This window comes from Oryza sativa, chromosome 1, assembly GCF_034140825.1.
Source record: "Oryza sativa Japonica Group chromosome 1, ASM3414082v1".
In the NCBI taxonomy this organism is placed as follows: Eukaryota; Viridiplantae; Streptophyta; class Magnoliopsida; order Poales; family Poaceae; genus Oryza; species Oryza sativa.
This window is the reverse complement of record NC_089035.1, coordinates 32,710,422-32,727,090: the sequence shown is the minus strand read 5'-3', so window position 1 is coordinate 32,727,090 and position 16,669 is coordinate 32,710,422. Positions and strand designations below refer to the sequence as shown.

Below are 16,669 nucleotides of genomic sequence, written 5' to 3'. Positions count from 1 at the left end.
ATGAAGTAGTAATTTTACATGGTTTTCATTATTTCATAGGAATTAAACTTATTCATGTGAAAGTCCTCTTAAATTCCTCTTGTTCCAACTAAGAGATCTAAACAGGACCAGAAACTGCTATCATAATCCATTGACCGACCATTTTTTTTTTGAAGTTCATCACTGGTCCCTAAATTTGTACCGCTGTGTCATTCCGGTCCCTAAATTCGCAAATCGACCGCTCAGGTCCTCAAACTCGTTCAATTGTGTCATCCCGGTTCCTAAACTTGCAGATCACTCGTTTAGGTCCTCCAACTTATTCAGTTGTGTCACCCCGGTCTCTAAACTTGGATTTAAATATCATCTGGGTCAAATAGAATGGTCTAAAGACTTTATATTTAAAAATAATTCATAACTTTTTCATGTTAACTCTAATGAAGACAAACTTTATATCAAACTTGTAGCCATCGACGCGATCTACAACTTTATAGTTGATTTTTTTATTTCAAGTCATTTTTGTCCCAATATGTAATTTTAAAATTAAAATTTCAAAATCTATAAACATGCAACAATATTTTGGGACCCTAAACAATTTTAATTCAAAAACTTTTCAATTACAAAGTTGTAGGTCGCGTCGAGGGCTACAATTTTGATATAAAGTTTGTCTTCATTAGAGTTCACATGAAAAGGTTATGAATTATTTTTTATATAAAGTTTTTAGACCGTCCTGTTTAGAGACCGGTGTGACACAACTGAATAAGTTAGAAGACTTAAACGAGTGATCTGCAAGTTTAGGGACCGGGATGACACGGTTGAACAAGTTTGAGGACTAAACGGTCGATTTGCGAGTTTATGGACCGGGATGACACAGTGGTACAAGTTTAGGGACCAGTGATAGACTTTATTCTTTTATTTTTTTTTTGATAAACTGGCAGACGCATCATATTTTGCTTGGACTTCCGACTTCTTACATGGACGGATGCATATGCAGAGTACTTCTCCGGCAGGCTAAAAATTGTCGCTCGATCTATGTACGCAAAGCACGACGATGAAGTAGTCGCTACTGGCATCGCTGTCTCGTGGAAAATGTCAGTTGTTTTGTCTACAGATCGTTACGCATTAACTCATGGCCACTAGCAGTCAAACGACCCTCTCAAAAATGGGCTGACAGAGGCAAGGGGACCCCCTGGGTTAACTTTGTCACGTTGCTTCTGCAACAGTAGTCCACGGTACCACCACCACCACCACGCCAAAATTTCTTCGCATTGGAAGCAGAAATATCTTCGCTTTCCAGGCTTAGCTACGTTTTTTCGTCGATCCCCTTTGAAAAACCGATCCGAACGTGTCTGTCTAGTGTATACCCTCGAGACCTTGAGTTTCCCGTTTTTACGGAGCACGGTACAGTGGCGAGGACTACGACCGTGCACCAGAAGGAAAAAGAAAAAGGAAAAAAAAAACTCCGTCCGTATCGTGTCATCAGATGTGCTGTCAGCTTCGTGCGCCCTTGACCCATCTGTAGTTAAGCGTGTGCCGCAGCTTTCATGCTTTCATTCAAGCAGCATGAATGAATGCACTGCATGCAGCAGGCAGCAACAACATCAAAGAAAAAGACCGCGCGCGATGACGTCGAAACGCACAGGAGATGCATGTGTTGATGATTGGTACTGGAGACGGCTGAACTCTTCTCGTCTGGCCACCGGCCGCGGCCCGGCCCGCGACACATGCATGCAGTCAGCCACGGTCACACACACACCTGATCGACCTGCCGCCTGCCGTCTGCCCGTCTGCCGCGCGCTGCTTCTCTCTCCGTCCGATGGCGCGTGCAGTGCGTCCCATTGCCCCCTCGTTAATTTTTTTTTTCCCGCTCGTCTCGCGCGCGCTACAAACGCGAACGGTCCCACGGCGGCGCGCGTACAGGCGTGGTTAATTCGCGCATGCATGATTTGTACCACAGTTTGACGGTTAGCCTTTGCCCATACTCGCTCTATCCCAAAACGGCACAACCTAATTTAATCTTAAGACAATTATTTTATTCGGATTAGGTGTACTAGAATAGATCACATCTTATTTTAGATTAGGTAATTTTTTTTAAGACGAAGCGAGTATAATTTTCTCTCAGATCGAGGATCGAGCTGCTCCTTTTGCTGCTATGTTAGTACTTTGGGTTAGAGACTACTCCCTCCGTCCCAGAAAATAAACATTTTTAGAGTTGGACACAATTATTAAGAAAGTATGTAGAAGTGAATGGTGGAGGGTTGTGATTGGTTAAATAGTGGTGGTAGGTGGGAAAAGTGAATGGTGAAGATTTGTGATTGGTTGGGAAGAGAATGTTGGTGGAGAAGTTGTTATATTTTGGGATAAATCTTGAGGGCTAAAAGTTATTATATTTTGGGACAGATAGAGTAGCTAGAGGGTTCACGGTCGATCTGATTGTACTCCCTCCGTCCCATAAAAAACCAATCTAGTACTGGATGTGACATATCCTAATACTATAAATCTGGACATACCTCTGTCTAGATTTGTTGTACTATAATGTGTCACATCTAGTCCTAGATTCGTTTTTTCGGAACGGAGAGAGTACGTAGTTAAAGGGGGAAGAAAGGCGTTAGGCTGATATGTATATATGTATATGTATGCCATGCTCTAAGAAGACGCATGGGTAGGTGTGCTTTTGTTTCAGAAGTACTCCCTCCGTCTAAAGAAACCAACCTCGTACTACGACGTGATTAGGATGCGTCACATTCTAATACTAAGGTTGTATTTTTTTTTTTGCGGAGGAAGTATATGGTTCGACTAATTTCTGTGATAAGGTAGATTTATGAGTGCGATCTGATCAGGCGCAATGGTGCACACACAGTTGTTGCATACACATATATGTGTACGATGGATATGCCATGTGGTGCTGATGGCGATTCGTGTCTCGATCGATCTGTGCCAGGGCCTGCATTGTGCCGGCCGGCCGGCTGCAGCGACGACCATGCGATGCAGGGCAGAATAAGCGCCTTTGGAGCATGCAACCTAACTCCAGCTTGCAAAAAGGGCGTGGCGACAAACCGCTAGCGGAGATCGAACATGCAACATGAATGATCATGCGCGGGGGCCATTTCATTGTTTGATCGTGCGTGCATGCGCGCGGTTGCGCTTGGACCGGCCGGCCGAGCGCCTCCTCCACCCATCGATCGCTTTCTCTGCAGATTGGAAGCAGACTTTATATTAATTTGTCCCTCCAGGGACATCACATCGTTTTATATATGGCGTTCAAAAATAATAATAAAAATAAAATATTTATCAAGATATATCAATATATGATATATCTTTTCGCAAACATACGAGTTAAATTTTGACTTATACAATTCAAAACAAAAATAATATGACCGTGAATTACACGTTCTATTCGTAGTCAAATTTATTATTTTTATTTCTACTTATATAAGTTGAATTTGAATTTTTTATATTTATGAAGTGACATATAACATATTAATTTATCCTACTATATTTTTTTCAATTTTTTTTATAACCTAAAAATGGCCCAACCATCATCACGCTCATCAGCTCATGCATTGTCGCTCGATAGGTGCAGTTGGGAGACAGTAGTAGAGATTCAGGGGAATTGAAACAACATTTACAAACAAATTAAGTGCAAACTCTAAATAATGAGATCTGCTTTAATTAACGAACTACTCCAGTATTTAACCGTATGACGTCATACAGTCGACTGTGCTAGCGATATTTTGCTAGCGGTGCTTCCATATTTAGCCATATGACTTTGTGCATAGTTAGGGCAACGCTCTAAACAGTTAATGGAGGTATGTATTATTCATGCCACGTTTTCAAAATTGCGCTTTTTGGGTCAAACAAAATTCCTACATCCACATTTGTTATATTTATAATATTTAGGACCTGTTTTAGATCCCTGGCAAGTTTTATCACCATGTCACATCGAATATTTAAACACATGCTTGAAGTATTAAATATAGACAAAAAAAACTAGTTACACAGATTGCGTGTAAATTACGAGACGAATCTTTTAAGCATAATTGCTTCATAATTTGACAATATGGTGCTACAGTAAATATTTGCTAATGAGGGATTAATTAGGCTTAATAAATTCGTCTCGCAGTTTACATGCGGATTCTGTAATTTGTTTTGTTATTAGGCTACGTTTAATACTACAAATGTATGTCCGTATATCCGATATGACACGGCAAAAATTTTCACCCCTGGATCCAAACACAGCCTTAATCTAATTTACCCGTATATGAGTAACTTTCATCCAGTCATAATTAATAAATCAATTCCCAGTTAGAAGAAGTTGGTAGAATAGTCGATCTTAGGGTAAATTTAAGATAAGCTGAATCTATCGTCATTTCTTTACTCATTTGGCATTCTAAGATTATAACTTAACAAACAACTGTTTGAGATAACCTAGCTAATTACTTCCTCCGTTTTATAATGTAAGTCTTTCTAACATTGTTTACATTCAATATATATGTGTGTCTAAATTCATTAACATCCATATGAATGTGGACAATGTTAGAAAGTCTTACATTATGAAACAGAGGGAGTATATGATTTCAAACGGTAATGCTACATAACGTTATCTCATTCCAAGGCATGGAATGAGATGCTCTTATGCTCTTTCCTCCGCAAATGCGAGGGAGGGGCACGCCTTGCCGCTGCATGGTTCAACCAGCGAAACCGCCTACCGCCAACACTATTGCCTCTTGCTCCTCTTCCTCCTCCGCAGATCCTCGCCACCGTCCCCATCTCCGCATGCGCAGTCGCCTCCCTATGTCCGCCTAGCACCGCCAAACAACGAGTAATACACAATGTGACGATGAGCCTGAGCGGCATCCTCTAGAGTCTAGACATTACGGAGCAGGACACCAAAATGCCTTGCTACAGTTAGAGAGCTTAATTTGCCAATGACTTGATGTCCTCCTCCTCTTCCACTTGAAAGAAGTTTGCGATGGACATGGTAGCCATGAGCCTCCTGGATTGATTTTGATTTGAGTCGATGTATTTGCTACATCCTCTTGCTTCTAGAATCAATATACTTTTCCTAGATTCCGAGACAACTGTATGGGTACGTACTTGTCATTGTTGCAAAACTGGGCTAAGTATGCAAGGTGGCTATATCTTGATTCATCATGGGGTAGTGCTCTCTTGAGAATTTACACCTGATTCCGAGTTTCCGACATGTATTAGGCTTGATACACCTAGGTATCGATCGGCCTGTTACCGGATGATATCATTTTTGTACTGATGGGTATCACTTGGTACAAAGAGGGGGTATCAGATCGATCTGGTACCGGATTGGCGAGTAGTACTATTCAAGATGCTCTAGCAGTCCCCTGATTCAATTATGCAGTTAGCTTGTGGAAACACTACCAAACTCTCCTCTTTTAAACATGATCGATGAAGATTCACACGCATTATTATTTTTGAACAGTATTAGAGCATCTGAAGCTCTGAACATGTATGGTTCATCTTCATCCGTAGCAAATGCATGCACAGGAGTTCAGCTACTTCCTTATTTACACCGTTCCTAGCTGTTTGAAGCTGCAAATCCGGGGCTGGCCTGTATAGTACTACACATATACACCACTTGGTGTCCATTAATGTCGAAGCATGCGTGGCCCATTTGTCTCCGACCATGCATGCATGGGTACTAACCGTGCTAGCAGAGGTAGATTAATGGAAAGGCCAGTATATATAGCAGAGTGTGCGTACACATGATCAGACAGAATGAATGCGTGGTCGGTCTCGACGCTGCGTGTAGTTCCTTTCAAAGTTAAAAATTTAGGTTGAAATTGGTATGATGTACTGAGACTGAAAAGTTGTGTATAACATGTTGATGTGATGGAAAAAGTTGGAAGTTTTGATCTAAAGACAGCCGGAGCTTAATTTGCATGCTCTTCGCTGTCACACTACTACACGTACGACCTCGCTGAACAACCTTAGAACTGCATGTGATGAATATCTAGCGAGCCATCATGCCAGTACTGTGTACCGTAGCCTGAATATATGCATGCATGCATGCCTGACGAGCTGAGTGATCGATCGATGGCAGCACGTTGCTGACAGCAAGCATGCATAGACGAGATGCATGCATGTGTGATCGATCGAGGCGCTAGCTGCCGCGGTGATAGCGTGCATACATGCATGCAGTAGTGCAGAGTGCATGATCGAGGTACTCACTCCGTTTCAAAGGCCAATATGAACATTTTCAGGATTTAAACTTTATTACCACATAATAGCATTTTCTAACACCTAAGACATTAATTCCAATATACAAGGTGATATAATCGAGGGAAACCAAGCAAATCAAAATTTAAAATTTAACCATTAAGATGACTAATATAGTACATTTTAAGCTTTACCTACGCTAAACAATATAGAGGTGTTTATATTTAGAAACGGAGGGAGTATAAGCATTTATAGGATATATATAAATTTTGTAAATACTATTAAGTATTTTTGAAACATTAATTTCAATGCACGGGATTCTAAGCATTTTTTAACTAACAAAATACAAGTGTTCTTAGGGGTGTTTATGAGGGAACTTAGGCAATTCAATTTTCTTTAACGAATCAGCACAGACCGTGCCAATTTCATTAAATATAGAGGGAGTAAAAATTTATGTACACGAAGTGAAAAAAATATGAGTTGTACAAAGATATGCTAGGGCATCATCAATGATTAAGGTCGCTAAAGGAATAAGGTGGGAACCAATAGTCTTTTCTTGATCTTGAGCTAGGACCCACTGATAAAAAAAACTCTATTCAGTAGAAATAAAAGAGCATCATACATGTTGCAAAGGCGTGAACTATTTTTTTTTATTTTTTATGATCTAACCTTAAGCTTAAGATTGCCCATAGCAATATTCCTTGCTTTGCTACTCTCCTAATAATGCATAAAGGTAGAACAAAAATACTACTTTATTCCTTAAGGTTACTTTGCATCCAGTATTAGCCTGCAACATTATAGATGCCCTATGACTCTTGCTTTATGGTATTAGCTGCGCTAGCCGATCTTTACACCAACGAGCACCCAAGTTTTCCCTTCTTCCTTGATTTTGGCTAGAAGCGATAGCATAAACAACCTCTTTTGCTAAAAAAATTCTCTTGTTTCACTCTTTCCAGATTTTTAGCAACCTTATCATGTTTGTCTTTAAATTTGTTCAACGCGGTGACTGAATATTTTCCTTTATCCTTAATTTTTGGCAACCTAATGATGCTTTATGTTTTGAAACGTTGGGAGTAGTAGCTACTCCCTCTGATCCCATAAAAAACCAAACTAATATCGGATGTGACACATTCTAATACTACGAACTTAAATATACATATGTTCAGATTTATCGTACTATAATATGTCACATCCGATTCTAGATTCGTTTTTTATAGGACAGATGGAGTACGTAGCATGCAGGATGCAGCCAAGAGAACCCATCCGTGGCCATCGCTAGATCTATCCATTAATCCATGCATGGATCGATCGATCGATTGTGCAGAGGCTGCAGACATGCGTACGATGGCAGAAGGACACCCAAATTAATTAAGCTCGCGCGCGCGATCGATCGACGATCGATCGCTATAGCTACTAGCTATGTGGATGAGAGCAGAAATCGATAATTAATTATGACAATTACTACTGGGCCGGCGACGAACAGACACAGAGAACCACGCATATCTGCAGCTCGATCGATCACACTGATCTGCATCTGCATCGATCGCGATCAATCGATCGATCGGCGGACGGCGTACTGCCACCTGCTGCTGATCGAACTGCTGATATATGCGAGGCCATTGCGCCTACGTACGCGACGGCATCTCATGCGTCGTCTTGGCTGGCCTCAGCTCAAATGGGGCGGGAGCTACTGTCTTGGCCTCAGGCCCTCAGCTGAAATGGGGCGGGAGCTACTGCTAGCTGTGAGGGTAGTAGCTTGATTGCTGCTACGGATAGTTCAGATGATATTGAGACTGGCAGCCATGCATGCTGCTGCTCTGCTCCCTGCATGCATGCCCAAGGGCTGCATACCCCTGCATGCCTGGCCGGCCTGTATACATCGATCTATCCATATACTACATGCATTTCCATTTCAGCTTGGTTTCCAGGGGCAGCAGGCAGGAGAGGGAGGCTGCTGGCTGCTGCTGCAGCTAGCGCCACTGCACTGCACACACAAACTTAAAGGTGGCCTTTCATTCATTGCCCCTCGCTAGTGGCCGCTGTCCCCAACACTGCTCCTCTGCCTGCCTCCATCCTCCCCCCCCCCCCCCACCACACACACCCAACCACAGGACCACCTCTTCGATCTCTCTCCCTCCTTTTTCAGCTGCACCAGCTGCAACTCTCTCCTCTCTCTCTCTCTCACCGAGCTGCATTGCCGCAGTGGTCACTGCTCAGATCAGAGCGGTGAAGCATGCAATTACTGGCTGACTAGCTAGCTGCTGAAACGAGCTCAAAAGGAAAGAGCTGAGCTGAGCCGGGCGCGCGGGCGAGGCAGCATATGCATGCATGTTTTGTATGATGGGCAATGAAACACTGCAGGGGCAGGCACTAGCTACTTGCTTGACTGTGCCTGCTCACAGGCAGCTAGCTGTGCGAGCCTGCATGTCTTCTAGTGTGCCTCAGCGAGGAACAGAGATATGGATATTACTCGTAAAGAGATTGGTCCTAGAAACAGATCGATCTGCATGCATGCCTTTCAAACCCCAAAACAATTGTTTGCTTGGGTTGCAACCATATGGTGGAAAGCTGTCATATATGCTAGTATTGCTCATGTATGTTTTTCTCACATTTGCAGCAGGATATCGCAGGTGTTTCCATGGCCAATTTCTGTGTGTTTCCTACAGCAATTATGGACTTACAGCAGGTGTACATGTGCGTGACCCAGTTCTTTTTTAATTCCATCACCACCGCCCTCTTCTTATATTCATTCATCCATTAATTCCTGTGCTTGCTATCCATTGGGGACCTTCAGTTAGTTTGGGCCCTCTGAATGAGTTGTCCCAAGGAACAATCTATAATGATGTTCTGATGACTGCCACTGCATGTTGTGGTGTGTGTTTGTCGCCTTGATGTGTCTGTGCATGCTAGTAGTAGTAGTATATTGCAATAAACCTTTTGCACACAAGAAAGGGGAGAATGCTCTGAGGCGAGACATGGATGATACTCCTACCGAGGAGGATCATATTCATAGGTTTTGTGCGGTGCAGTGCGTGCTAGCGCCTGCTGCAAGCAGGCATGTATCAAGATTCAAGATATGGCATGCAAGATGCTTTGCACTTTTTTACTGTATCTGGGATGATACTATATACTCGTACTATGCATGATCGATTCTCGCATCGCATGCATGCATGAGCATGACTTTGCCAATGGGATGTCAGTGATATATGCATGGCTAGCTCATCGCTTCTGGGTATTATGTTGCAGTGATGCAGCCTTGCTTGCACGGCCCAATGCAACGGAAAGATCAGAATATACTCTCTCCATCCTAAAAGAATTTCTATCCTGGCTATGAATCTGAACACACAATATGTCTAGGTTTCTAAGTTAAGATTGATTTTTTATTGGATATATCATTGATCTCCTTTCACATACTCCTACCTACTCCTGAACAGGCACAATTAAAAATGGTGAGAAAGAAAGGGCAAGATCGCAAGAGGAAATGTCAATTAACTAAATAAATAAATATATAATCATCAGTGTCATATTGTGTGTGTATGTGTGTAAGAGGAAGATAAGGGGGAGCCGTGGAGGCACAGGTGAGAACTGAGAACTATGCTCGATCTTTGAGAACGTGAGAAACATTGCAAATGATACACTGCTGATTCTGATGGGTATCATCGTCACTGGGTGGTAGCTACTATTCATATGGCCACCGTATAAAGCAGCTAGCTAGGGAACATTGTTCTGATTTATGACATGCACCAGCTAGCTAGCTAGACTGATATTTACTCCATCCATATATGTTTTCTTCATCCATCCTAAGATATAAAGCTGCTCCCTCTATCCGTGAATATAAGAGATTATACTTTTTTTTTAAGAATTAAGGAAGTAAGAAAATGACATGTGATGAGATAAAATGTGATGTGTGAAAGAATAAAGTAGTACTCTCTCCGTCCTTTAATATAAAATCCCTTATATTATGGGACGGAGGGAGTATAAAAATTAGTAGGTGGGAGAATAAATTAGTATAAAAGTAGATGGTAGATGAATAAATTAGTACAAAAGTTGGAGAACATGATGCTGTCTTGGAATTCTAAAACCCCTTATATTTTGGAACAAATTTGATAAAAAAATCTCTTATATTCATGTATGGAGGGAGTATACCTCTGCAGCTCAATATACATATATATTTCGTAAGTACATATAACATCTCTCTAAAAGTGTTATATATAAAAGTTTGATTTATTTTAAATAAAGCAATAATAATATTGTACGCTTATTGAGGATACATTCAAAATTCATCCTTTTGTGTCGAAATGACTTCAATTATATTTACTCCTCCGCTTCATATTATTTATTGTTTTAGCTTTGTCCTAAGTCAAATATTCCTAAGTACTTTAGCTATATATTAATTTTAGATATTCATATAGTTTATAATATATGAATTATTTATGTAATGAAAGTATTTATCATGGTGAACCTAAAACAATACTAAATTTTATAAATGTTAAAGTATATAATTTTCTAAAAAAAGGTCAAAGTTAGTAATATTTGGCATATATAACAAAGCTAAAAACAACAAATAATTTGAAACGGATGGCATAAAGTATTTTAAAGGCAAATTATTGGGTAATTAAAAATAGTTTGACTTAACATAACGGGAGAGATATTAATTAGTAATTAGGATAGCTTGAGCCAGCATTATGTATTTGATACTGCTAATTAGCTAGAGCAATGAACAATCAAAATCAAACAACTGAACTGACCTATTGCTGACAGTTTTCTGTGAGCATGAGAAGATGATACTAATCCCAAATCCTTTTCCTTTTCATAGAAATGATCTTATCTGATTATTTCTCCCTTTTTTGGGTCCAAATTTATGTCTTTACTGAGGATAAAAGTAGGTGTGGTCCTGCTAGCTACTAGTTGATGCTCAAAAGATGGATGGTCCCTAGACTAAACTAGCCTCCTAGATTTCGATGTTGAAAGATTTGTAAAGGTACTGTATTTTAGTGGGAAGAAGAATATTATTCAACAATCTAACAAAATTCAAAATCAAGTATACATACTACCTGCCACTAAATGTTGATTTTTTTAGAGAAGGGTATTTATACCCAGCCTCTAAATCCAACCGGATATATGCAGCCTTTTTAATTTAGAAACTTAGCCCTCAAATAATCCAATCTAAAATTTGCTTCTACGAAAATTTGAACTCAGCATCTTGAAGTGCTACTTAGTTCACTGCAACCACTAGATTACGTGCCCTTTCACACCAAATGTTTTGATATATAACATCTAAGGATCTTCCTTTTTGCAAACAACTCTCATCAGCTTTCAAGACCATACTAATTCAAAGAAAAACAATTAAAATTCCAGCTGATATAGCTATACTCATGGAACACTAAAAACTCTTTAATTAGTTCAACCTAATTAATTCACCAGACGAAGTTAGTGTAATCCGAGGAATAGAAGGTGTTCTATGAAATTAAGAAGCATATCTAGGCATTGGCATCCTTGTATCTTGCTAATCTAACCCCATGTTAATGCTAGTAGCACTTTGATTTGTTGTCCACTGCACACAGGGGGTGCTAGTTGATTAATTAGGTCAAGCGTAGTTTATTTCATCGTTTGTTTGATGGCTTATATATCAACCGCAACAAAATTTAAATTTTAAAAATTATTTTTAAGTTGATTTAAGTTTTTTTTACTATAGTTTATTTTCCAGCGTTGTCTTTAAATTGTTAATTAGGAAAGTTATAAAGAGTTTTCCCTCAAAATAATAGTTATAAAGAGTTTTCTCTTAAAAAATAGTTATAAATAGTTTTATCTATAAACTATTTTTTATTGCCTAGTCATAGATCGAGCAAACGATGCATGAGAGGTTTAGCCAGGTCAAGTGTACATATGTAAATTTAGGAAAGCATGTATATGCCCGTATATACACTCCGCTAACATATGGCATTGAGCTTAATGAGCTTATCAGCTCGCCAGGTCAGCTCCGATCCTCTGCTGGCCAAATTGCCAATATACGATCTATACGATCGATCGATCAGGGAGAGTGAAGTGAGCCGGGGGAGCAACAAGGGAGAGAGCATATGGTGGTAAAAGGACAGTGACGCGACAGCGACGACGCTGATCATTTATTCCTCAGTGTAAATACCCACCACAAAGCTTCACAGGTCGTCTTCCACATCCTTCTCTCCGACGACGCTACCTAGCTAAGCTGCTGCTCTGTAGCTGGCAGGCTAGGGTTTACGCTAGCTGATCGGAGCTACCACCAACGCCGGTGGTTGGTAGCTCGGCGGCGGCGGGATCTTCTTCTTGCTCGGGTTAATTGGCGAGCTATATATATATCTAGCTCATCGGCGGGAAGGGGAAATCTCGGCTGACTTGAAGGGATCGGAGGAGGCCATATATATGCATGGCTGAGTTCTTGTAAGTGTTTCTCTCTCTGAATACATCTGGAGCCGGTTTGGGTGTTTGATTTGTTAATTCTTGGCGATTATTCTATGGATTTGGGGATCACAAAATTATGTGTGTGTGTGCCTTTTGAGAGTTTTTAATCTCCCCAGCTTTCCGTGGTCCTTGATTAGGATTTTATGCTGTGGATCTGAGCCCAGATTTGTTAATTCTTCTTCAATTATTTTCTGTGAGACTGTACAATTCCCTCTTGGATTTCTTTCGTACCTGAGTTCCATTTCTTTTTCCATGGAAGGTTTCTTCTCTGAACCTGCAGTACTGGGTCGCCAACCAAATAATCTTTGTTTCAATTGCACCGGATCGCCTCTCTCTGATCCTTTTGCTTCCGGAACGACCTGGTTGATCGATCTGTCAATTTAATTATCCATTTTGCCCACTGCTCTTCATTTTTTTCCTTTTTTTTTCCTGAATATAGTGTTCAGTTCTAGGAATCCCCAACTGAGTAAATTAATCCTCTGTCAAGCCTCCAAAAAATTTCACCTTTTTCGCTCGCCACACAAATTTCCTCCCTCGATCGATTGGTTTCAAAGAGCACAATTTAAAAGCTAATGACTGCTACAGTTAAAGACTGGGTGCATGCTGCAGGCCCTGCAGGATTAGCTAGCTAGCAAAAGCTATTCGTCTCGGCATAAAGGCTAGCACTCAATACAAACCCCCCGACCCAGCCTTCTCCTGTTCCTCATTCCCATGGGCAAATAGTGATCCTTTGTACGATCCAATTCATAGCTCTTCTTCCCACCGGCGAGACGAATCATGCATGGCTGCTCGATTCAATCATGGAATCATATCATTCCCACACATAGTGCCACTGCTGATGGCTCGCATGCAGCTCACCCAGCTAGAGCTGCAAGCGCAGCAGGGAAGAGCCGGTCTTTCGATCTCGATCTCGCTACTAGCTACTACCTAGGTAGATCGATTGATAGGAGTAGAGATATAGCTAGCTGTTGCTCGCAAATACGCAGCGAATAAAGCTGGCTCGCTTTCCCCATTCCCCAATGGAACAGTGACACAAGCAGAGAGAGAGAGAGAGAGAGAGAGAGAGATAATCCGTCGAGATCGGGTGGTAGACCCTTCCGTGCACAGGAGAGATTTATTTACCCCGGGTTAATTACTAGTAGTGCTGGTTGATTATGGCGCGAAATTTTATGCTAATCAGTCTGCATGCGATGTTACTCCTAATTAATTAGGTGTTGTTGTGTGTGTAATGATTGGGTAGCTAGCTAGCTAGGTGGATCGAGGACTGACGATGGGAGGATGAGCTCGAGGAGGCGTTGATAAGGATGATACTAGGAAGCAACCAAGCGGCCGCCGCCGCGGCTGCGGCAGCTGCGGCGGAGGAGGAGGCGGCGGAGCTAGCGAGGAAGCACACGGCGGCGGTGGCGACGTCGCGGCAATGGTCGGCGCAGACGGAGTCGCGGATCGTGCGCGTGTCGCGGGTGTTCGGCGGCAAGGACCGGCACAGCAAGGTGAAGACGGTGAAGGGGCTGCGCGACCGGCGGGTGCGGCTGTCGGTGCCGACGGCGATCCAGCTGTACGACCTGCAGGACCGGCTGGGGCTCAACCAGCCCAGCAAGGTGGTGGACTGGCTGCTCAACGCGGCGCGCCACGAGATCGACAAGCTGCCGCCGCTGCAGTTCCCGCCGCAGGACCACCTCTGCATGGGACACCACCACCACCTGCCGTCGGCCATGCCGCTGATGCACCACCACGGCCACCACCACCACGCCGACGACGATAAGTACCACGTCGCGGCGGCGGCGGCCGCGCTGGCCGCGGAGAAGGAGGCGGCGGCGGCCGGCGGCGGAGGAGGAGGAGGGGGAGACGACGTCGACGGCGGGGGCGGCGGCGGAGCGGCGCACATAGTGGGGAGGTTCCCCGCCGGTGGCTACCACCGGTTCATGGGGCTGAACAACCCGCTGGGGATGGTCAACAGCGCCGCCGGCGCCGCCATGCCGTTCCACTACGCCGGTGAGTCATGGAATAATGGCAGCGTGCAAGACAGCGGCGCCGGCTCGCCGCAGGTGGCCGCCGCCGCGGCTCACCACACCTCGCCGTTCCCTTCACTGCTTTCCTTGGCTCCAGGGCCGCATCATCAGCTGGTGTTCTACTCCTCCGAGGCCGAGCAGTTCACAGTAGACAACCTTGGCTCGCAGGGCTTGTCCCTGAGCTCGGCGAGAGCTTTCCATGATCAGACAGGAAGCTAAGCAAGCTCGATCTACACAGTACACACACTGGAACAACACTCTTCGATCGTCGACAAGGTAAGGATCGATGAGCTCTACCAAAAGAACAAATCTAAGCTAGCTAGTGCAAGTGTGTGCATTGCTTTGATCTATGTATTAATTTCTTTCAAGGGAACAATTAAGCTTGTGGGTTAAGATTTAAGAAGGAAGATACTGCCAGCTAGCTGGCTGCTAATTTCTTTTGCTCTGAAACTAGGGCAAGAAATATGCAGGGCTTTGCTGCATATGCCTGTGTGCAATACGGATTTGTTACTTCTTTTTATATGCAAAGAAGTAATTGATGTATTGGCTTGTGTAATAATTAATAAGTTCTGAATTTTGAACCTTTCAGTTCTGCCTAGCCTTAATTTTCTTTATTTTTTCAAAAGGGAAACTTCTTTGTGTGTGTATTCAGTTTTCTGACGCCGTTGCTGCATCCCAAGCTTCCTGGCTGTACACAAAACATTGGGCAATGAATATCTGGTTGACACACTGCATACTGAGGAAGTATGTCCCTTTTTCCAGTTCATTCTGCGAAATATAAATACACTCCCTGCAAAATACTAATTTCCTTCCAGGTATATGTAGACTGAACCCTGAAGTATACATTATTTATATTCTAAATGTGAAACAAAGAAACTTACAGTGGATATTTCTTAATGTTGGAAAAAAAATGCTGGTTTCTTATGTGAAGGAAGCATATATATACACATGATTATTTTTCTTAACTGTCCCAATAAATTAAAATGGTATTTTTAAATTATTTCAGAAACATGGAAATAGTATAGTGTGCTTTGATGTTTAACCCTATGCTTGAATGTTTTTCGAGGAATTAAAACTTATAAAGGGCTACAACTCACACAAAGTAAACAATTTTTCACCTCATGCATATATGAGCTTGGGTAATAGTCAATCCATGTGATTCCACAAGGCTATTAATTGCAGTCATAATATACATAATGCAATGAAATATCTATATATGGGTTAATGGATATGTATGAATAATACATACATGCGTCGTCATTGTATTAATTTGAGATCTCTACCAGTACAATTAATCTTACGTGTACACATCTTGTTATTTTGAACGACACATGAGGTCACATATATATAGCTAGATATATACCGTGCCAAAGTAACAAGATAAGGTTCTATCTGCAGGTTAATGTTTATTAACACCCAAACATCTTTACAACTCCTACCTAGCTAAGTTTAACTAGAGAAGGAACCTCTTTACAACTCTTACCCTAGCTAGTTCAGTTTAGAGTTTAGGCCGCTTAGGGACATGGTCCACATGAATATATAGAGTTATGTAAAATAGTAGGCATTCTTCCATGAAACACATTGATAGTACATGCCTACAATTATGAAAACGGCAAGCAGCTCACTGAAGCATGATAGGAAGATAAACATAATCTAGCTAAGCATCATCTTATTGTTGTACGTACGTGCAAGTGTAGCATTATATTGCCTAGTCACAAATAAATTAAGAACTTAATTTAGAAGCTAGTAGCAAAGTAAATTCGAAGAGGATGCTGAAGTACCCAGGAAAAAGTATATTGAGGCTAGGAAAGGATCAGCACAACGTTGCAATTAATTGTGAAATTGTAAAAATGCAGCAAAATGATTTTCGATCCATTTATTAATTAGGTCAAAGATACGTATAACCGTACCAACTGATCAAATTGATGATCAGATTGACATGTGAAAAAGGAGGATCAATAAATTATACTCCTAGTATATGTATTGGGGCATATATGTTTTCACTTGATTGATAAGCCGGCTAATCCTATATAGCTTAAGAAATCATCAATTAC

The 16,669-nt window shown here is 41.9% G+C and overlaps 1 protein-coding gene across 2 annotated transcripts; it reads left to right on the top strand.

Moving 5' to 3' along the window:
* The first annotated feature begins 12,328 nt into the window (after positions 1–12,328).
* Positions 12,329–15,203, top strand: LOC4327032 (transcription factor PCF6-like). 2 transcript variants are annotated; one of them, XM_015771045.3, is made up of 2 exons: positions 12,329–12,585; positions 13,847–15,203. In XM_015771045.3, the coding sequence occupies exon 2, from the start codon at positions 13,911–13,913 to the stop codon at positions 14,832–14,834; it is 924 nt and encodes a 307-aa protein (XP_015626531.1). In that variant the 5' UTR covers positions 12,329–12,585; positions 13,847–13,910; the 3' UTR covers positions 14,835–15,203. The 2 variants fall into 2 exon arrangements, with proteins under 2 accessions (XP_015626531.1, XP_015626542.1); XM_015771056.3 differs by having other exon boundaries at positions 12,340–12,585; positions 13,851–15,203.
* Positions 15,204–16,669: the final 1,466 nt, after the last annotated feature.